This window comes from Canis aureus, chromosome 25 (assembly GCF_053574225.1).
Source record: "Canis aureus isolate CA01 chromosome 25, VMU_Caureus_v.1.0, whole genome shotgun sequence".
Lineage (NCBI taxonomy): Eukaryota > Metazoa > Chordata > Mammalia > Carnivora > Canidae > Canis > Canis aureus.
The window spans coordinates 25,811,488-25,835,519 of NC_135635.1; the positions used below are offsets into that span (position 1 = coordinate 25,811,488).

The following is a 24,032-nucleotide window of genomic DNA, read 5'->3' on the forward strand; positions in this document are numbered from 1 at the left end:
GTTGGTCAAAATTATACACTTTGTATGTTATAACCAAAGACACACTGGGTTTTATACTTTTTTCATACTTTTTAATAAAAGTAATTAAGACGAGGGGAACCAAGATCTCTGCCTAACATCAAAATTTAGATGATAAGCATAGACTATAATAATTTAATGCTCTAGAAATAGGAATCAAAAGCATACTTAGGAAATTTAAAGGGATTTAAGGCACTAAAAACAGTCCCAGTGAATTCTACATGTAATCCAAAGTGGTCTATAAACTTAATAAGGGGAATTTGCAAATCTTGGATCACTTTAGAAGTGACGAAATAAGCATTGATGACTGTATGAGTCTAGGAGTTTGGTCAAAAGGACAAGGGCTAAAGGTCTGGATTTGTGTCATGCTCAGCCTATGAGGATTCCACCTTCTGAAGGAGTGCTTGCTAAGCCCCAAACCTGAGGATTATACATGTGATAGAGTTGCTCAGGTCAATACTGATTGGAGATACTGTCCTCACTGGACCTGCTCAGAAACAGGAGCTGAAAATTCCTCCTTAACCTGAGAGTTCTCTGGAAAGCACATGAGATTTCATTTGACTGGTTTATACCTGTGAGAAGTTCCCCAAGCCTGAAATCTTCCACCCTGAACTCGTACGGCTGTTGGCACACCGCTCCTGGGATCACAATTTGTTGAAAAAAGGATTCAAAAAAGTTTCAGAGAACTGGGAAAAGAATGCTTCGAGGCCGATCTCTATCTGTGACATCCCTGAGTGGGCTGCCTCAGTGGGAAGTTGAAGAGCTTCCTGTGGAGGATTTACTGCTTTTTGAAGTCGCTTGGGAAGTAACCAACAAAGGTTTGTACTACCCTGGAAGGTGGCTATTTGCCAGATTGCTGAAGAATGTATTAGGATTTCACAGGTGACTCTAGTGAGAATGAATTGGTGGTGAGTGAGGAAAGTATTCAAACTGAATATAAGTTGAGGTTACATTTAACCTTGTCTATTCCAACAGGCCACCGAGAACTTAGATGCGGCTGTGTATTGAAGGGAGAAAACGTTGAAAATATTAGTCGTTGTCAGGGAATGTGCATTTAAACTAAAATTTGAAATGCATATTATGGCCAAACAGAAATGAAAGGCTACTATTACTCTTTTGGTTTTATGCTTTCTGTCAACAAAAAAAGCATAACCAAGTACTTTAGTTTAGGGAGAACCACATGTGATTGGGACTCTTTACAAACCTTAATGCCATGCACCATTAAAGATGGTACAAAATACTTATTAATAATGTTGCCAATAATTCATGACCAGCTTGGAATTAAAGTTCTAACCTACTAGCTGCTCAGAAAACATTACACAGGGCTCCTATTAAGAAGAATGAGAGAATTTCAAACTTAGAGGAATTATATTTGGCACCAGTTCTGATTTTCACCTTATGCTAAGTATTCAAAGTTCATAAAATGCAGCAAATTTTTTATAAAATTAATAATAGCATACAATCAGAATAAAAAAAATCAATCCTGCTTGGGTAGAAATGCAGGAATGAATGTGAGAGAACAAAGCAGGCTTCTTCTCTATAGTGTGGAAGCAAAGAGAATAGAAACCTTATTACAGAGAAGTGTTTTGTGAAGAGCTGTTTCTAATGTTCTTTTCCTAGTCACCTGGTGTTTAAAATGCCCAAAGTTCCTGGGAATGGAGTCATCTCTATTATACATAAATCCCAGTCTACGACTTGAAATGAAGGTTTTTTTCTACAGAGCAGGCAGAAACTCAAGGATATAGCTTATTGGCGGAAAAACCGGGGGGGGGGGGATTTTTAGACCAGAGCCCCTGCGTGAGTTCCAGTACCTGAACAGAGTCCCTTCTCCTTCCTTCTCTCCTCCTTTTCTCTCCATCTAGCAAACATTAATGGAGCATTGTCTCCCAGTGCTAGGAACACCCTGGCAAACACTGTTATTCCATGGAGCTTATATCCTGTCGACGCACAGGCTGATCTCAGGGCCCAGAATGGTGACTGGTGGGCAGAAAATGCTCCATGGATTTTTTTTTCTTTGGAATGAAGAACAAATACATTTTGTTTTCAGCCCTACATGCCTTTGAACCAATTTTCTTGCTTTTCCCATACAAGGGAAAGGAAATTGTTTTATGGAGAAGAGAACCACGATGTGATTTATCCAATTGACATCATCTCCAGCATATCTTTATGCTGATATTTATTACAGTCTGATAGTTTAGAAATTTTTATATAAAAGGACAACTATTGTGTTCATCCCTGACAATACACTGACACTATAAATACAGTTTTTAAAAACATTACTTTTATCTCCCCGCAGTTCATGGCAGTGATATGCGGCATCTTAGAATCCAACTCCTCTATTTCAAAGATGAAATGGATGCCTCAGGCTTAGATGATCAAGCAAATGTCAGGGCTGGAACTAGCATTTAGGTCTTCTTCAAACTCACTTCTCTTTTTTACTACCACACAAAAATTAAAAATTAAAATCATTGCCTAAGGAAATGTCCTATAGATGAAAGAACATAGGACTTGCAATCAAAGGCCATAAATTTCTAAGACTTTGAAAAAAATTATTTAAATCATCTGAATATCAAGTTTCTTCTTGAATGAAACTAATGTAACATGATCCAGCTCTCTTATAATGTTTCATGGCAAGCAAGGAACTCTATTCAGATCCAAAAAAACAAAAGATTTCTTACAGAAAAAAAAATCCCTTTCTGCCATAATCTTGCCAATGAACAATGAATGTGTGTAAAATATAACAAACTAGAGAGTCACAGTTAAATTATTGGATATTCATTCTCAGACTTCAAATAACACTTTCCACTTGTTCATATTACCCTTGACATCTATTGCTTTTATTCATTTAAACATTTATTATTGCTCTTCATTTATTATTCAATAAATATTCATCAAGTGTTGATTTATTAGATGTCAGGCACTGGAAATTGAAGGAGATAGAGCTTAACAATGCAGAACTGATCCCCAGTCTTCCAGAATCTACAAACTTGCAGGTAGAGACTGAACATGCAATTAGAATCAAATGTGATACAGTAAGAATGAAAGAACAAGATGCTCCAAGACTATACACTGGGGGCAGGGGATGGAGGTATCTACCTAATTTGAGGTTAGGAGATGAAACTTCTGTAAGGAAGAGACAGTTGAACTGACACGTGGAGGATAAATAGCCACTGGAAAAAGATGATGGAAGAAGGATAGAGACGGTTCAGTGTTCTTTGTGAAGGAGCGGGATGTGCCAAGATGCAGAGGTGAGAAAGTGTACTCTGTTCAAAGATCTGAGGGAAGCTAAGAGAGGGAAAGGAGTGGAGGGTGAGAGCAGATGGGAGGGACCAGCAGGGGGGAGTTTGTGAAATTTATGATTAATGATAGGAAGCCATTGAATTTCTAAATAGTGGGAAGTGCTAACTCGGGTGTGTTTTTGAAAAAGCACTGTTACTAGTTGGGTGAGAGGATGCAGGAAAGTAGCAGACAAGTTAGAGACTGTGGCATGATCTAGGATGGAGAGTTTTGCCCAAATGTTAGAAATAAAAAGGTTTATTTTCTCTGATCTGCCCAAATCATGGTAGACTACACAATATTTGTATTATATTAAGGATATCTGAGATTAAAAAGACTTTAGTGAATATTGTCACAATTAATGATTATTAACTTAATACATGTGAGTAATTCTGAAGTATAGTCACTAAATGAATGCTTCTTTTTAAAATTTTACTAAAAATAGGGGCGCCTGAGTGGTTCAGTCGGTTAAGTGACCAACTCTGGGTTTCAGCTTAGTTCATGATCTCAGGCTCCTGGGATCAAGCCCTGTGTGAGGCTGAGTGCTGGGTGTGGTGTGGAATCTGCTTGGGATTCTTTCTCTCCCTCTGCCTCTCCCCTCCCACCCCCATGCACTCACACACTCTCTCTCTAAAAAAAAAAAAAAAAAAAAAAAAAAATTATTAAACGCAATTCATTTTAGCCCTAGGCCAACATGTAATATAATACATATAATACTTCTATTTTCTTCCTTCTCAAAACGGATACCATAGCTCTGGGTCACATGGTATGAAAGGCATATGGAAAAACTCAGAAAACTACAATCAAGATGGTATGATAGAAACTGATTATAACTGTGAGTCTGCTATTCTGAGGCGGGAGTTCTGAAGGTTGGACCTTGATACAAGTGGGCTTCAAAGAGTTTGTAAACTTTTAAAATTATATCTGAAAGTGGTTTGTGTACGTCCTCCTTTGGAGAAGAGGACTGAATGCTTTCATCAGATTTCCAAAAGCCTCAGTGACTGATGTGAGAACCACTGCTCTCAAGTTCCCCAAACCCTGGGTTCCTTTTTGTTAACCAGAAATGCAAGTGCCAAAATAAAAAAGCTATTTCCACTAAGTACTGTTTTTTAAATGGCTTTTCTCTAGGGCAGAATAGAAAGGATTCCACCTTCCCCAAGACCTAAAGATATTTATCTTTCCGTGATACCACTCATTTTCTCCCTCTGACCCTCCCACCTACCACTCTTAAAAATCTATGAATACTTTACTCCAGATAGTTACTTGCAGTCTTGCTGTCTACAGCCTGTGGACTCTGGGGTCAGACTTTGGGGACTGGAATCCCAACTCCATCATTACCTGTATGATGTTGGATGGGTCTCACAGCCTCTATGTGCCTCAGTTTCTTTATTTAAAAATGAAGATAATAATAGCACCTACCTATAATGGGGTTGTGAAAACTAAAAGAAATGTCAACTGTAAATCTCTTAGAACAGTGCCCCACACTTAGTAAATGCCTTGTAGGTGTTAGCTTATGATTATTTCTTCATAAAATTCATTCATCAAATGAAGAAGTTGGATCATTCATTTTCATACTGCCTTTCACTTTGAGCAATTCCATCCTTCTGTTTTTAAATGCAAAAGCCAAGAGTGGGGAAAGATATGGATCGGGGTTACAGTAAGTAGGGGTCAAGTTTCCTTTGCCTGGCATGAATAAGTGGTGGCCATGTCAGTGGCATCCCAAGCTTCACCACATGAAACATAATCTATGCAAAACCCATACTTGGTACACACATATCTTCAAGATGAGCACTAGTCTCTTCATTTCTTTTTCATCCAAATTACCATGTCTGAGCCCCTCCTGTCTAAAACATCTAGAGTTACCACTGTGGTATAATCAGGGTGGGAGGTATCTATAGTTTTGCTTTAAGTATGTCATCTCCCACTGCCCAAGACTGCAGATGCTTCATTTTGAATCACAGACCCAGCAAAGCTCTAGACACATAAACATTTGTTGACCATTTTTGCCAGTAGTAACATTTAGTCTTTCTTATCAGGTTTGCTACCTCAGAGAATGATGTCTAACGGTAAAATGACTACCACTGTTCTGCTGTTCTGCCTCCTTGAGACAGGAGGGCCAGATTAGTAGCTCTGTACACTGAAGTCATATAACTTCCCAATTCTGCAACTTTTAAGCATTTGAAAAAGTGATGATTATCCCAGTTTATATATAAAATATAGTCAACCCTTGAACAACTCAATTATGAAGTGAATGGGTCCACTTATATGCAGATTTTTTTCAATAAATACAGTACTGTAAATGTATTTTCTCTGCTTCATGATTTCTTAAACAACATTTTCTTTTCCGGGGATCCCTGGGTGACTCAGCAGTTTAATGCCTACCTTTGGCCCAGGGCGCTATCCTGGAGTCCCGGGATCGAGTCCCAACATCAGATTCCCTGCATGGAGCCTGCTTCTCCCTCCTCCTGTGTCTCTGCCTCTCTCTCTCTCTCTATGTCTATCATAAATAAATAAATAAATCTTAAAAAAATTTCTTTTCCGAGCTTATTTTATTGTAAGAAGACAGTATAAAATACATATAGCATACACACATGTGTTGTTTCTGTTATCAGTAAGGTTTCGGATCAATAGTAGGCTATTAGAAGTGAAGTTTTTGGGGAGTCAAAACTTGTATGTGGATTTTAGACTGCATGCGGTGTTGGCACCCCTAACCACCACATTGTTCAAGGGTCAACTGTATATCCTTGCTATACATAATATATATTTAGAATAATACACAATATATTATATGTATTATAATATATTATATGTATGTGAGTGCATGAGGATATATGTATATACGTGTGTGTGTGTGTGTGTGTGTGTGTGTGTGTGTAGCCTTATTTTGGCTGGTATCCACATTCTATACTGCTTTGGAATCCTGATTTTAGCAATATCAGCAGTGTTTCTAGATGAAAACTTGAGGTTTTTGCTATCTCCATGGCATATGCCATGGGACCTCATCTTTTCTTTCTTATGAAAGGCCTGATACTTTGCCCTCACACTAAAGATAGCTCCCATGCAGTTGCAGGAAAATATAGATCAATAAGATACAAAGTACATGTTTGAAAGTGAAGGGCAAGTCCAAATTCAATGACCTACACTGGTAAAACAATAATTCATTAAAAAATATGTGTTGGGGAACCTCTGGCTTATATTCCAAATTTGAAAATAGGAATGACCCTATTTCTATGCCATTTTACCTATGATTAGCATGCCAGGAGAGGAGATTGGGGTAAGTTTGGTATCCAGACAAAGTTAAATGCTAAGGGCAAGTAGTTGGCATACAAATATGGGGAGGACAGAAAGAACATAAAATGGAGCTTGCATATGAAGTAGTGGTAAGATGATCTCCTCCCAAAAAGTCTGTACATGAAGGAGTCTAGGGGGGAATGATTCATTTACCATTAGGCCTCAACCAATATAGGATTGACTCTTTTTAAAAATTTTATGTTTTTATTCCTGATAGACTGAAAGAATGTATCCATAGTATTTATGAACACTCTAAGGCTAGCTGGGGACTATCTCTATCAAGTTTGAAGGCCTCAAATGGGGAAAAGAAGAAGCGAATTAACCAACAGTGTTTAACTTTGCATTTCAATTTCCACATCTAATCATTCTTTTTTTTTTTTTTGAGTAAAAAATTTCTCTTCTCCTTTTTGTCCTTCAGCAAATAAAAATGTGTTTGCATTTACTCAAGTGTATTTGAATTTGAAACACATAGTTTAACAAACAAGGATGTCCTAAGATCTCTGGGCAACATACATAGTTGCAAATAAAAGAGTTTTAAGAATAGAAATGTGAATCAGGCAATATAAATATGTGCCATCAGAATCTGGTAACATAACCCCCTGATAAGATAAAGGTGAAGGAAATAAGTCTACAGAAGAAATTATTTGAAAATTTTCCCTTTGCATGGATAGTAAGTATGAATAAAGCTTATATATGTTTAAATATGTTGCTAAGATGTGACTCATATATACTTTAAAGAAAAATCTTTTGATTGTTCTTGCAAATTATTTCTCTAAATTTGTTTTCCTCAACAAATGGTTTTGACAGTTCATAAAATTTTCTGGAATTTGGAGAAATATTAGGCATATTAGGCATGCTGGCATCAATTTATGTAGCCTCGGATTCATTATTGATTGCGTGAGTCACGTTTGTCCTGGTCTAGTCTAGAAGCCTCTGCTTGCAGGGTTTACAAATCATCTTCACATGTCCCATGCTACTCTCATCACCTGCCATCTGAGTTGTGATTGAATGTTCTTATCGTTCTTTGTTCAAGTGATAGTTTTAAGTTTCTTTAAATTTTCCATAATCACAAAGTCTTTTCTTAGACATGAACTTCTTAAAGATGGTAAGTTTATGTAGGCTCATGTTAAAATTGTTTGCATGTAATAATTACATGTTGTGAGTTATATTAGCTCTACCATTTTATGAATTAATGAATCTTGTTACTTATATAATAGTGCCAACATTTGCATTTTGTGGCTTATCTCTTAAATAGCAATTTATCACAAAGTATATTTTGAGTGGTTTGGGCTTAACAAAAAATTTGCAGATGGCAAATTCTAGCTTTTGGCCATAGATTGTGATTATTGGTATGACTTACTATTTAAAGCCTAAATTACTGGGCAGCCCTGGTGGCCCAGCGGTTTAGCGCCGCCTGCAGCCCGGGGTGTGATCCTGGAGACCCTGGATCAAGTCCCACATCAGGCTCTCTGTATGATGCCTGCTTCTCCCTCTGCCTGTGTCTCTGCCTCTCTCGTGCTCTCTCTGAATAAATAAATCTTAAAAAAAATAAAATAAAATAAAGCCTAAATTACTGAAACAATGTAAGAGATGCAATTGCTATCGACCTATATATCCTGATGAATTGAAATAACTTATGAAAACTCATAGTAAAAATGGGAACCTTTTTTTTTTTTAATACACAAGTAATAAAATCACTCTAGGAAACGGAAATAAAGATTGGTGCCAGGATCTGTTTGGCTCTGGAATTTCACACAGCATTTCTTGAGTTGTTTTCTCACCTATTGCCCATGGACTGAGAATTGCTCAAGAAATTGATTCAGACCATTTTCATATTCTCACACAAGATGGTTGCTTAGAGCCAGCACAAGATATCCTCCCTAAGTTTACTGAGGTCTTCTTCTCCTTGGTCCTCCTGCCTAGCTGTGGCCTCTCAAACCTTTCCTTTTAAATGCCTATTACTCTCCACTTGCACGCTATGCTTTCAACTTAGGATCGTGGCTCTAACTCTACTCTTTGCCTAAAAAGTTCTTCCCCATGATAGCTGCTTGCCTCATTTCTTCACCCTTTTAAATACTTACTCAAATACCACCTTTTCAATGAGCCCTAGTCTGTGATACTGCTGCTACAACCTGCCTTTTGCCCCTAAACTAAGTAATATTTTATTCCCGCTGAACAGATGAGCTAATGGAGCCTTAGATTGAGTTAACTAGTTCAATTTAAGTTGTTCCAAATTTTTCAGTATGAAAATGCTTCCATAAATATCCTAATACACATATCTTTTAGCATTCTTATTTCCCCGAATGATTTTCTAGATGTAGACATGCTGAATCCAGAGTATCCATGTTTTTCTAGAGTATACGTATTTTTTGGCTCTGTGTTTTATTTTTTTAAAAAATTTATTTATTTATTTTACAGAGAGAGAGAGAGCAAGCACAAGCAGAGGGAGCAGCAGAGGGAGAAGGAGATGAAGGCTCTCCATTGAGCAGGGAGCCCAACATGGGGCTCAATCCCAGGACTCTGGGATCACATTCCAAGCCAAAGGGAGACATCTAACTGACTGAGCCACCCAGGCGCCCCTAGCTCTGTGTTTCAAAAGTCATGGGAGCAATGCCAGAGGGGGAAAAATGAAAGACCACATGAAAATTTGTATGTGAGTCACTGGGCTTGACATGAGGGTTGGGCCAAGTATTCCCCTATTAAATGCTATCACCTCTTTTCTCTTGTCAAAAGGTACCTTGTTGGGTACCTTCCAGGGTAAGTGGCTCTTTAGCTTGAAAGACTTATTCATAATTTCAACAGTGGCTATTACTTGAACATACCCCAACCCCCTCTTGGAGCAGTGTAGGAGAAGGAGTAAAAGGTGACTACAGTTGCTGAGTGTGTGTCTTGACAATGGCTGTTGGAGCCAACTTTGACACTTCAGTGTAGATAGACCTTCAAGCCAAGTTCTGCTTTACTACAGTCATCTTGTCAGATTGCCTTGAAATGTTTGTATTTCTCGGCTGCTGTCAACCTGCTGCTCTATGATATGCACCCAGAAAAGGCTTTAAAATATGCATGAATTAAACCAAATAGTTACTATTTGTGTGTCCTTTAAAAAGCTTCTTTTAGAGGAGTGCCTGGGTGGCTTAGTCAGTTAAGCATCTGCCTTTGGCTCAGGTCATGATCCTGGGGTCCTGGGATCGAGTCCCACATCAGGCTCCCTATAGGGAGCCTGCTTCTCCCTCTGCCTATGTCTCTGCCTCTCTCTGTATGTCTCCGATGAAAAAATAAATAAAATCTTTAAAAAGATTTCTTTTATAAAGTTAAATAAACCCTTGTGCTTGATAAATCCTAAATGCTAACTTAAAAATGAGAACGCATTTCCATGCCTCATCACTTAAAGTGAAATACTAACCTGAATGATAAATGGAACCTTTTCTTTTTAACAGTTGGTGGCATCTATACTGTGATTCAGACAAAGGCCAAAACCACAGCAGATGAATGGGGAGACAATTATTTTCTGATTGGCCCATATTTTGAGCATAATATGAAGACTCAGGTGGAACAGTGTGAACCTATAAATGATGCTGTTAGAAGAGCTGTGGACACAATGAATAAACATGGCTGCCAGGTAAGGGCTACTGATTGACACTCCACTCAGCAAGACCTAGGACACTGTTACGGAAGAATAGAGCACCATTTACATGAACTCACAATGGAAGATTATTTATCTACCTAGGGAAAAGGAGCAGGTTTGTGAGAAAGGTAATGAACTTGTTTGTAAATAGGTTAGACTTGAAGCATCTTGTGAAAACCATCAAGAAGTGTCTAATAGGATAACAGGTTTGGAGTTCAGCAGAAGGTAGAGGATAGAAATGTTTTGGGGAAAGTCATTTGTCTTTAAATTTTAGTTGACATTATGGGTATTGATAACAGCATTCAGTGGAAGTTTATTGATTAAGAGCAAATGTATTGAGTCAAACCTTCAGGAATGTCAACATGTTAGAACATCTACATTAAAATAAAAAACTCAGAGGTTGCGAAAGTAGAAACATAGTCAGTCATGCAGAATCAAGAGTGGGCAAGTCCTAATCCTCAGAACCTGTGCATATGTTACCTTATATAACAAAAAGATTTTGTAGATTTGAATTGCAAGGTGAACAGATTATTCTGGATTATCTAGGTGGGCCCAGTGTAATCACAGGGGTCTTTATAAAAGAGAGGCAGGTGAGTTAGAATCAAAAAGAAGATGTGCCAATGGAAGCAGAAGTTGGCCTGATGAGCTTTGAAGATGGAGGAAGAGGCCACAAACCAAGGAATGCAGGTAATCTTTAGAAGCTGGAAAAGGCCAGAAACAGATTCCCCAAAGGACTACAGATAGACTGTGACTCTGCCAGTATGTTGATTTTAACCCAAAAGACCCATTTCAGATTATTGACTCCCAAACCTGAAAGATCATAAATCTGTGTTGTTTTAAACCACTAGGTCTGTGGTAATCTGTTGCTATCATAATAGTTATAGGTCAAAACAAGGGAAGAGAGTTTCAAGTATAAAGGAGGGATTAAGTCAATGAAGGATTTAACTAAAGCCAATTGAGTTTAGCAATATTCAGGTTATTCATGGCAATCTTGCTAAATACAGCCTCTAGGGAGAAGAGGGTTAAGTCAGATTGCAGTAGGTTTAGGAATGAGTGAACAATTAGGAAAAAGGTACAGAAGTTGTGGCAATGATATTTTTCTATGAAGAAAAAAGATAAGCAGTTTGGGAGTGATATTGTTTTGAGAAGTAGTGTTTCATTAAATGTGAGATCTGATCGCATTTAGATGCCAAAAGGAAATACCCGGCAGATAGGAAGAAGTCAAAAGTTCGAAAGAAATGGACAAAGAGAGAAAGATCATTGAGAAGTGGAAAGGGAACACAATCTAAAGCACTACCGAGAGGATTTTTCTTCCTCCTGTCACTCAAACAGAAAACAGGGCTAGGTGGCATCAGTCCTGGAGGTGACTATGTGATTGACTGAATTAATGATTGAATTGATGGACAGTGTGTCTGAAATGGATAAGAAAGGAAGCAAACCCAGAAAGGAGGAGATGATGTAGAGAAAAAATGAAGAGATAGGAACTGGAGATCTTGAAGAGAAAAAGGAAATAGTATATACCCTCGGGGAAACAGAGTAAGAGAAGTGGGGCATTGACGTTGTGGTCAAGGAATAGAATTCTAAGATTGAATATTTCAGGGGAGGAACAGTTTGGGTTTTGACAAGGATAATAATGCAGCCATGAACATGGGTAGCTGGAATGTCATGGACATGAAGTTTTTTGAAGTCAATAAAGTCAGAAAACTATGACATAAGTGTGTGGGATAAAAACCTGGATTCTGAAGTTGTCCCCAAAAAGGTGGAAAGGTAGCCAGATGATTAGTAGAATAAGGAAAGGTAGTATCCAAATATACTACCAAGTTCCAAAAATGTCTTTATACACAAATAAGTTTCAGTGTGATTTTAAAAGATCCAAACTTCCTTCATACTCATCCCAGGAATATAGTTTCTGGGGGTGAAAAAATAAGGAGCCTTCATTGAGATGTCTATATGAGTAGCAGGATTTACAAATATGCAAAGTTTAAGATGGTATATGCAAAGTTTAAGATGCAGAAGATTTAAATAAAGGGAACTTGAGGTCCCAGAGAACACCAGGAAAATAAATTATAGTGAGTGTAGTGTAGAGAACATAGAAAAGTAAGAGAGGGATGCATGTTGTACTATCAGGATGAAAGAATGAGTCTTTGGAAGGGGCTTACATTTGAAGCTCTCATGAAAGAAGAGGGAGATGAAAGTCATAATGGTGTGACAAGTCTCAAGGTTCTAAATCTTTTTTTTTTAATATTTTATTTATTCATTCATGAGAGACACACACACACACACACAGAGGCAGAGACACAGGCAGAGAGAGAAGCAGGCTCCACGCAGGGAGCTGGACGTGGGACCCGATCGCAGGACCCCAAGATCACACCCTGGCCTGAAGGCGGCACTAAACCGCTGAGCCACCGGGGCTGCCCAAGTCTCATGGTTCTAAATGGATTTCTGGTGTAAGGATTTTTCCATGTCACAGCCAAGGACTCAATGGAAGTCAGAACAAGCTAGCTTATATTCTCTAATGTTAATCCTTCTCTATGATCTCAGCTCATTGTATTATATATCATATATTAGGAGTCAGCAACTATTCATTGAATGAATACATAAATCAAGGAATGTCCTAAAGAGAAAACAATTGAAAAGGAAAACTCAGTCTGAGAAGAGAAGAGTCCCATGATAAATACTCATTACAATGAAAGCAACTGACAGTTAATGGGGTCTTTCAGAGTTGTCCAAGGCTAGATGGGAGAGATACCATCATGCATTTCTGAGTCTTATGGAAGAGAGTGATGATCAAATGGGCTTGTAAGCTCCCCGGATTCAGAAGTCACAGGGTCAATGACTAAGCAATGTGGACACGTCCAGTTTACTAAAGAGGCCTGGGTACCCAATGAAGGGCTCTTAGTTTTTGCCAGCTTCCAAGGGTTTGAAGCGAATTTATGGAGATGCATACCATGTAATAGGAGAATAAACATAGAATAAAAGTTAAGACAAAAGAATGAGTAAATTACTCATTCAGAAAAAATAGAGGCCAAAAAGAAAGTTAAAACTTACATATACAAGTGATTATATAATTACGATTAGAAAAAAAGTGAGATAGCCAATACATTAAAATTTGCACAAGATAAAATAGGAATAAAAATTCAATTTGAAAATAAAACAGGATTAGACTTTGAGCTGCTAGATTAAAGAGATACAGTTATCTTGGGCAATATATTTAGTTAGGACACCTGGCAGCAACCATGTTGGGAAACACTTTATGTCACTTTTTTTTTTTTTTATAGGAGGAATGAGAGGATCATTTACGTTTGTTTATAGAAACAGATTTTTCTAGCATGGAATATTATAGAAACAGATATTTCTAGCAGATTTTTCTAGTATAAAGTAAAATAAGTAACATTGTAGACATTATATCCAACTGCAAGTTGAAGATACAGAGTAGTTCACCTTAGTACTCTATCATAAAAACATAGACCATGATATTAAATCTTAAAACCATGAGCTCAAGGTCACAGGAGAAAGAGAAGGGCAGAGATTACAGAGATCTAGATACTTCATCTTTAAAATGACCAAATTTAATGAAAGATAAGAATTTGGAAGTTTAGATGAATGGATGCAAGCCCATTCCATCTTCAGGCTCAAATATCAGATGCTTTGTGTTACCACTACATTTCCCTGTATAGTTTGCACTGTCTGCTGTTGAGTTCTAAATAAAGTTTATCTACTCTAAGCACAAATACCTTTTTCTCCCTGGTATAACTGCAAAGCTGTATGTTCTTTAATATGGCAGGTGCACTTTGGAAGATGGCTGATAGAAGGGAGTCCTTACGTGGTGCTATTTGACATAGGCTATTCGGCTTGGAACCTGGACAGGTGGAAGGGTGACCTCTGGGAAGCATGCAGTGTCGGCATCCCTTATCATGACCGAGAAGCCAACGATATGCTAATATTTGGATCTTTAACTGCCTGGTTCTTAAAAGAGGTACAGTTTATTGTATAGACATACAATAGAGGAGAAGCATAATTGTGCTCTGTGCCCAGCAATGATTCTGTGATTTTTAGATTAAGCTAAGTAAGATGACGTCATTATGATTGTCCTAATACACTTCAAAAGAATCTGAGGAAATATTCAGCCTTCCTCTAACTAAATACTAGCCTTTGGAACAGGTTAATAATCGTGCTTATTAGCATGTACCACATGTCAGATTTAAATAGAATAAAACAACCCATTATATTGCCTGATACATAGAAAGTAATATATATACAAGCAAAAAACAGTATACATCATGCACTATGCACATGAATTCTAGACTTATGGGAGTAAAAAATAGCTTGAAATATTTGGTGTTGTTTATGCATGGGTACTTGTGCTACTGCAGTGGCTTTTGTATATTTTCATCATTTTCTAAGGGTTGAAGTGATCTCCTTAGTTGTGAAGGATCTGTTAGCAGTGAAATACCCCCCCCCCCAAAAAAAAACAAACCTCCCCAAGTCCACCCAAGTCCCAAGAGCTTTAGGTACCAATTCTTGTGAAATGAACCAAGCCTGTGCTCTCAAGTTCTCAAAGCATGGCAGAAAGATTTCTTTGCATTTCTTGCATTACCTCAAAATGATTATGCCTAACTTAAAAATCAGATGGTGAGGGAAGAGCATCCTTAGCAAAGTGAGGATATAGTCTAAGGATAAATCACAGAACTATATGTTGGCAGTGTGTCCCCTTGACCACCCTTTCTTGCTGATGAAGCCATATTCAATAGTCACAAAAGGCTGCCTTAAGGTGAAGGGAAAGGTGAAGGGGCAGTAACATTACCTTGTTTTGGTGACAGAATAGGAGAACAGGGTGAGGGTGCTAACAAGATCTGGATTAATGGCAATAAGCAGTCTTGTTTTAGCATTGGTCGGTGGAACTAATTTTTCTTCTGCAAACTGCCTCCCTGAGCCACTACCCCCAGGGCTGAGGCCAGCCTGTGTGTGCATGTGTGCGTGCATGTATATGTTCATGCGTGTGCTTGTATGTGTGTGTGTGTCTGTTCTCATCCTTTCTGCTAAAGGAATCTAGAGAAGAGAGAAGCAAGAAAGTGAAAGCCCCAATGTTCTCTGAAGTAAAGCTATTACAGAAACAGAATTTTTTTTTATTCAAATGGCAAATAAAGACATTGACAAAAATCTAAGGCACTTGGGCAAGCCTTATTTTTGCTGTCATCTCTCGGCTACCACTGATCTGTGCAACTGTTAATTACTGTAAGGAACTTTTTCAAGAGTAGGTATTTTAAACTACAAAGGTCCAGCCTAAGTCGGTGGTTTTCACAGAGTATTTCCATAGGCCACCACCAGCAGCATTGGCTGCAAACTTAAAAGACATACAAACTCCTGTCCCCAGCCCAGAATTAGATCATCTGGCAATGGGACTCAGATACCTGTGCTTGACCAGCCTTCCAAGTGACACCGATGTCCTCTCAGTGCGAGAACTGCCTTCTTGGGTGGACTCTCCATTTCCCAATTCTCTGCTCAGTCTCTCTAAATGTGCATGTTTTGCATTATCAGTTCTGCTCCCTCATTGAGGAAACAGGCAGTCATAAAGGTAGTGAAATGCAAATATTAAATTTCTGTAAGGGTGAAACAAGGTAACTTTGAGGCAGGGAAACTGATGCCCCGTCTAGTTTTAGAACTAGACTGGGATTAGACCTGGGTCCTCGGCATGTTACTAAAATAGGATTTGCCTCTAAGCAAATCATTAACCTTCTACCCATTTCCATTTTCTTAAAATAGTATATTAAAGTGCTTTTGGCTTCAAAGAACAGAGAATCCAAATAAGACTGACTTAAAACATGAAGTCATTTATTGTTTATTTCAAAAGAAGTTTCTAAGTAGGTAGTGCCCAGTGATTCGGCTGCTCAGTGTTATCTTCAAGGATATTATTGCTATTATCCATTCATCCATTCAACGAATATTTATTGAGTGCCTACTGTGCATTTGTTCTCTTAGGCCCCTCTGTGGTTACAAAAATAAATCTGATTCATTACCGAAAGGGAGGATTATGCCAAAAAAATATGTGGGCTTTTTGAACATGCAGCTAAATCCTATAAAACTATTCTGCTGGCTAAATCTGCATACTTCTTGCTTAGCTCTCTTTAAATTTTGCAAAAATTTATGGGCACGATAACTTTCCTTATGCTGTGGGCCATGGTCAAGATCAAGCTTTACCAACAACTCTTCTAAATGCTTCTTTTCTGATGTAGGTGACAGATCATGCAGATGGGAAACATGTCATTGCCCAATTCCATGAATGGCAGGCAGGAACTGGGCTGATCCTTTCTCGAGCTCGGAAACTTCCCATTGCTACAATATTTACCACTCATGCAACACTGCTTGGGAGGTATCTCTGTGCAGCAAACATTGATTTCTACAACCATCTTGATAAGGTAAAAAGTCCTCCCTCCTTCCGCCACCCAACCACCTTTCTTTCTGATCCTTGGACCTGAGGGATGAGAAGTATTGATCTTTACATTTCCATCTGCCAACCAGATGGCAGAAATGCCCTTTTAATGAATCAACATTCATGACAAAGCCTCCCTTGAGGTGACAGAGAGTTGATGCAGTTTAATCGTCAGAGTGCAGTAGAGCGTAGTGGTGACAGGCTGGATGTGTATCTACTTTGGAACAGTAAAGCCAAGATCCAAAGAGGCACAGCAGGTGTAAGTGGGTTGGACTCCCGTGTATGAAGCTAAGGAAACACTGTGAGGGTGCTGGATCCACACACAGCTCAGAGTGGCAGCTAGACCCGGTGTTCTAGGCGTACAACTCTGGGTCTTCCTCTCTCTTTCAAGTGAACAGATGGTCAGATTTCTCCTGTAACCCTGTGATGTATAGGTGGAGTTGATGTGTGGGTTGAGTAAGACAGTTCTTTAAAACAGGGTCCTTGGTGACCAAATAATTGGGTTTCCTTATCTTAAAAGACTGCCCAACTTTATGACCAAGGTCATTCTGTTTTGACGTTTTCTTTTATTTGCTGACAGTTAAGTCATATTAATAAAATTATACCTTTATATCACCATGTCAGTGATATCAACAAAGCATTTGAATACCAGAAAGTCAGGGTTTTATAGACTTGGTATCTATACTGCCAATCAAATGAACTTAGCATTTTTGGGTTCTGTTTACTGTCAGGAAAATTAGGAATTTGGAAAGTGGATTTCTAAAGATTTCTGTGGTTTAAAAAAGTTCTAAAATTCTATGAAACAGAATATGTGTGTGTGTGTGTTTGTAATACATGAACACTTAGTTAATGGTAATGGAAAGCTTTTCTACTATCCCAGAGATGTTTTGAGTGTAGGAAAGCTCTTTCTGACAAACTTTAACATTTGCAGAGCAAATGTTAAATGTGGTCCTAAAGAGAGCTTTCCTATGAAAAGGTCAGTCTAACCTAAAGGTCAAATTTTAAACATAAGTTGTACATTTAAAATAAAGTCATCAGAAAGTCAAATAAGGGAAATTTCCTGACAGTATATGATAATGATACACTAGTAAGGTCAAGCCACTGATCTATGGTAAGCTCAGCAATCTTGTTTTCTAGAAAAGAATAGACTTTGATTTTTGTGAAAGACAAAATATTGGAGAGGCGTATCAAATATTTTACTTCAGAACATCTAAGACCATTATATAGTAACAATTAATAAAAACCACTAATAAAATTCATTAGATAATATTAGTTGTTCTAAGTAACAAATGATTATAGTGTGTAGTTATATATTACAATATTATCCCTTGGACAAAAGGTTAGTATTTATACCATTTTATCTTCAAATATGATGTATCTTCCCATTTTAAGGCTCTTCACTGGTTGAAATGTGTGAGCTGAGTCAGTCTCAACCCATCATTCTAGTAAAATATCCTGTCCAGCAGAGTTACTAGGAGATCACAAGTAATTAGGAACTAGATTTGTTTTTTAAAAAATTATTTATTTATTTATTCGTGAGAGACAGAGAGAGAGAAAGGCTGAGACATAGGCAGAGGGAGAAGCAGGCTCCCCACAAGGAGCCTGATGTGGGACTTGATCCCAGACCCCAGAATCACAACCTGAGCCAAAAGCAGATGTTCAACCACTGAGCCACCCAGGTGATTTTGAGTTAAACTCATAATTATTTTTCATAGAAAAGTCCCCCATAATCATTTCCTACAGATCCTCCTCACCCCATTCTCACAGTAGGTTTAGAATTTGGATGTTATATAATAAATTAAATATATAATATATAATATATAATATATAATATATAATATATAATATAATTATGTGTATATTATATATATGCATGAAAACTTTTTAAACATTCCACATAAGAAATGAGTCATAATTTAGTCTTTGATGCAAGTCCCAGAATCAGTTGCAGTAAGCTTTGGTTCAGGCAAGTAAATATGGGGGAGAGATAGGAACAAGAATGAAAGTACCTAACTTGTATAAAAAGAGAAAGAGTAGAATTATTTTACTCAAAAACTAATTGCAACATGAAACATCTTTTATACACACTTTCCTGAATTTAACAAAAAGTAATGAGATACATGAAAATGTAGGAAAGTGAGATTCATTGTCAAAATAACCAGGGCCAGATATGTTATATGTTGGAATTACCGGACAGAGATTTTATAGTTAATTTTTTAAAGATTTTACTTATTCATTTTGAGAGAGAGACAGCATGCACGAAGGAGGGGGGAGGACCAGAGGGAGAGAGAGAGTTCTGGGCTCAATCCTGGAACTCTGCAATCATGACTTGAGCTGAAGGGAGGCACTTGACCAACTGAGCCACCCAAGTGCCCCCCCCAGACAGATTTTAACAGACTATCATATGCATGTGGAAAAGTGGACAACATGTATAAACACCTAGAGTTGCCGTAAACCACAGGTGTGGCCATGCATACCATAGGCCTGCATGGTAAGGGGACCATGGGACCAAGAAAAGGCACATGCCTGTCTTCATTGAGACCTTTCACAGGTTCACCAGGCCTCTGCTGTCCTTCCCTTAAATATTTGAATACTTGGTTTACTCATTTAGAAATCCTATTTTCTTATCTCTAAATGTCTAGATGTTAAACGCTGTCCCATATGTGAAATCTTATTACTCTCTACAATAAAACCAATAACAATCATAGTAACAATAGCTAAAGGTATTGAGCACTTTCCATGTGCCAGGCACTTTTCTAAGCATAAAACATTTCATACTTTTTCCAGAGTTATCTTTCCTATGCATAAGCTGTCTTTACCATATGATTAAATGAACCTTTTCGGTCCTTTTCATTGTACATAGGACAAAGGCCAACTTTCTAGCCTTGTCTGTCATCTTCTCTTATACCACTGCTGCAGTCATATCAGATGCTATTTCCTACACATGCTATTTGACTTAATATATGTGTTCTTTAGGGCAGCTAATTTTTCAATCCAAAATAACCTTCCTCAAATTAAACTTTCATGTCCTGGTCCAAATGCCATTTTATTCATCCAATCAACTTGGAGGTACAAAGATTAATAAGTTATGGTCCTTGCCCTTGAAAGTCTTAAATTCTGAAGGTGATACTGACGATATGAACACTTGCATAGTAAGAGATACATTTCTCTATTCTCAGCCAGTGTGAATCAGTCCCACTCTGATCCTATGCTTTCCTCAGGCACTTACTCATTTCTACTTAATTTTAACCTGTGTTCTCACTAATCTATAAGCTCTTTGAAGGCCACAGAAACAATAAATTACTCAACAAATGTTGGTTGAATGAGAGATTTGGTTGAATAAATGAGACCAGTCAAATAGAGCTCTTAGGATAACTTCAGCTGATCTATGGATGCCATAGAGAGCCATGTTTCAAACATTTTCACAGAAATATTACAATATTACAGTTAAGATAGAATGCTCTAGGAATTTCTTTGTTGTAATCTCTAGAATCATATAATGAGTATTTTTCAGTATTTTTTTTCAGTCTATTTCAGTATATGGTGCAGTAATCGTTGGGACTGACTTGTTGGTTGAACCGGAGTCTAAAGGATAGAAAAGCAGAAGAGTGCACAAGCTTGGAGTCAGCCTGATTTGGTATCAGTTCAGGGCTCTGCTAAGACACTTAATAGGAATGTGATCTTGGGCAGGTTTCCTAACCTTTACAAGCTTCAATTTTCCCCTGCATAAAATGAAGACAAAATACAAACCACAGTTGGTTTATAAGGATGAAATATGATACATGCTTAGAAGAGAGCCTGATCCAGTGTTGAGCTTCTAACGATCTTTATTAGAGAATGCACCCTGCTAATATAATGTGAGTAACCTTATACACTTTTCTCTCTTAAACACAGGTAGTTTCATCTGCAGCTATGTGAGACATAATGTTCAGCTAAGCAATATGGCAAAAGCCCACAACTGTTGCCAACTATTTAATTAATTGTTTGGTGCTTGGCTTATTGGTTTTTGAAGTTTTTTTTTTTTAATTTAAGTTAAGATACCCAGGATATCTTGTGGATGATTGCACAATCTAACACACCAGCCAATTAAAGTGATAATAATTATCCTTATTTTCAATATAGAGCTTAATGTCACCTTTGTTTCTTTGTTTATTGGAAAAATATGATAAGGACCTTGGGGAAAGAAATTAGCTCAATATTTGTAAGATGTAAGGTAAGTAAATATTAAAATACCAAAAAATTAAGAATTCTATGTAATTATAGCAAAGTAAAACTATTTACTTAAGGGATTAAATAGCAGTTTAGAAGCAGAAGTGAAGTGAATAATACTTTTTAAAGCATGCATAACTGTGCATTTAGTAATAGGTTTAATAAAAAGTTATTACTTTTTTGTGGTTATAAAACTTTACACAGAATTGAGGAAAAACAATATGTATAATATATGATTTTGTTTCACTTGTGTAGAAGGATCAGTATAGTTGGTCCTTGAACAACACAGGTTTGAACTGTGCGGGTCCATTTATATATGGATCCTTTCAATAAATATATTATAGTACTGTAAATGTGTTGTCTCTTCCTTATGATTTACTTAACTAACATTTTCTGTTCTCCAGCTTACTTTACTGTAAAAATACAGTATGTAATGCACATAACATACAAAATATGTGTTAATCAACTGTTTTTTATCATTGGTAAGGCTTCCTGTAAACTAGGCTATTAGTAGTTAAGTGCTGGGTGAAGTCAAAAGTGAAATGGGGATTTCTAACTACACCAGGGGTCCATGCCCCTAACCCTCATGTTTGTCAAGGATTGATTGTATGAGCAAATGTATATCAAATGTATATGTGTTTTTGCTTTTTCTTCCTTTTCTTTTCTTTTCCTTTCCTTTTTTCTTTTCTTTTTTTTTTTCCTTTCTTTTTCTCTTCTCTCTCTTTCTCTCTCTCTCTCTCTTTTTTTTTTTAACAGTTTAACATAGACAAAGAGGCTGGGGAAAGGCAGATTTACCACCGGTATTGCATGGAGCGGGCCTCTGTCCATTGTGCTCATGTATTCACCACAGTATCTGAAATAACTGCAATAGAAGCAGAACATATGCTAAAGAGGAAGCCTGGTAATTATTATCTCTGAATTCGTCACCCACCTTTCAGTCCTAAATGACATTGGAGTCTAAAACTTTTGTTTGAAACAAAAAAGTATAAACTAATAGAGGAAAAATGACATTCACTGCTACCACCCAAATCTTTGCACATATTTTAATTCTCAATGTCAGCTCTGTTGCAAAACCAATACTGAGCTATATCCAGAACATAGTAGTGTTCCGTCTGTGCTTGTTGAATAAATGGGTTATGCTAGAAATGGGCTTATGCTCTAGGGTTGTCACAGTGACCTGCTGTGTGTAAAGCAAGTTAACTTTTCTATTTTAAGGAAACAAAATTACAAAAAAATATCAAAAATTTGTGTGAGAATATTCCAGCCCTACATCTTGTGACATTGCATCATTGATTCTATTTAGTAGAAACTTATTGTTTTACTTCCCTGTGACCTTGAAAGCTTTTCTGAGAGCTATCCCCAGACCTACCAGAGGTTACAATGCTGAAAGGCATGTTCCTAGAACATGATTCTATCACTTGGTCACAGCTGATTGGTCTAGAGGTAGATACCCAGCCTAAAGATTGATTCTGATTCTGGACAATCAGAATGCTCCCACAGGAGGGAGTCTAAACAGATGGGTCAGTATGTATGCACACTTGTAGAATAAAAATGTCAGCTCTGAAACTTTTGGCAGTGTCCATTTTTCTTTTATGTTCCATGGGATGCAAAAAGGCTAAATTAGGGGTGCCTGGGGGCTCAGTTGGTTAAGCCAAAGAATTTTGATTTCAGCTCAGGGTTGTGAGATGGAGCCTGGATAGGACTCCACGCTCAGCTGGGAATCTGCTTGAGAGTTTCTTTCTCTCCCTCTTTGCCTGTCCCTCCCTCATTCGTGCATATATATGCACATTCTCCTTCTCTCTCTCTCTCTCTCTAACTAAAGTCTTAAATTTTTTGGTTTTATTTTATTTTATAGATTTATTTATTTATTTTAGAAAGTGAGAGTACGGGGCGAGGGGCAGAGGGAGAGCGAGAGTCTCAAGCAGGCTCCACATTCAGCACAGAGCCGGATGCTAAGCTGGATCATATGACCCTGAGATCATGACCTGAGCCAAAATCAAGAATCAGATGCTTAACTGACTAAGACAACCAGGTGCCCCCAAGTAGCCTTGGTTTTAAAACCTATCTCTGTTACTTTGTAGTTTCTTGTTCTTGTGCAAATAGCTTAAATTCTCTATAGATCAGTTCTTCACTTGTAAAATTGGGATAGCAAAATAACTTACTTCATATAGATTTATAAAAATTAAATTAATATTTATCAATTACACTAGCATCTAGCACAAACTAAGCACTATATAATGTTTCAGAAAGAGAAATACATTATAAGAGGGGATTGTTTACTATCCTGATAAGACTATAGGAATTATTCACATGAGGGCTTTCACTAGAAACCTTGACAACCTAAAATTGACTCTGCTGTGGAGTATAGAATTTGTCCAATTACTTAGTAAAAAAGCAGAAGAATGGCAGTTTGTTCTTGTTTTTAAGAAAACTGACCAAGAAGCCTGGGTTGATTTTGTTGAATCATTTCAAAAGATAGCTTGTTAACTGTAAAATATCCTTCAAAACAATGGCATATTTATAATTTTAGCTCAAATCTCCTTTGCAAAAATGCCCATTGCCATGTGTTACGGGTTTTTTTTTTATATAGCTTCTTTTTAAATTTTAATTTGTTTCTGCTGCTACTAAATGCAGCAGCCCATGTATTCAAGTCACTAGGTAGTTCCCATCTTGTACTCTGAAGAGTCTCTATCTTTCTTGTCACAAACTAATAATTATTCTTGAAAACCAAACATGTCCTCCTACTTGAGTAAGCTCTTCTGGGAATTAGAAAGAAAGACATGACTTTCCAATTTTCCAAGTGAACAGAACATTTCCCACACTTTTGGTCAAAATAAGATGCTAAGAAGTAGTTTAGTGTACAGCATGGTTAAAGACACAACATGTGGAGGGAGACTACATGGATTCTACTTCTGACACTTGTGTTCTTGGACGGATACCTTAACAACTCTGTGCCTATGGAAATGCAGATAAGAACACCTGCTCCATTGGTTCTTGCAAGGATTAAATGAGTTACACTGTAAAGTGTTTAGAGTATTAAGAGCAATAATAAGACATCAATAAACGAAAACTATAATAATCATTATTAGTGCTTTTAATTAGATGTTTCATTGTGCTAGTTAATGTTATTTTGGTCACTCACTCCTAATTTCCTATTTCAATAATTTATTGTGCTGTTTTATGAAT

At 37.4% G+C, this 24,032-nt stretch overlaps 1 protein-coding gene across 1 annotated transcript in view; it reads left to right on the forward strand.

The window, feature by feature from the left end:
* Positions 1 to 402: 402 nt before the first annotated feature.
* GYS2 (glycogen synthase 2) overlaps positions 403 to 24,032 on the forward strand; it is a 52,798-nt gene continuing 29,168 nt past the window's right edge. Inside the window, exons 1-5 of the mRNA XM_077870812.1 lie at positions 403 to 836; positions 10,020 to 10,201; positions 13,992 to 14,183; positions 16,441 to 16,623; positions 21,603 to 21,747. Of these exons, the coding sequence (XP_077726938.1) occupies positions 716 to 836; positions 10,020 to 10,201; positions 13,992 to 14,183; positions 16,441 to 16,623; positions 21,603 to 21,747 (823 nt within the window). The 5' untranslated portion in view covers positions 403 to 715. The remainder of the gene's footprint in view (positions 837 to 10,019; positions 10,202 to 13,991; positions 14,184 to 16,440; positions 16,624 to 21,602; positions 21,748 to 24,032) is intronic.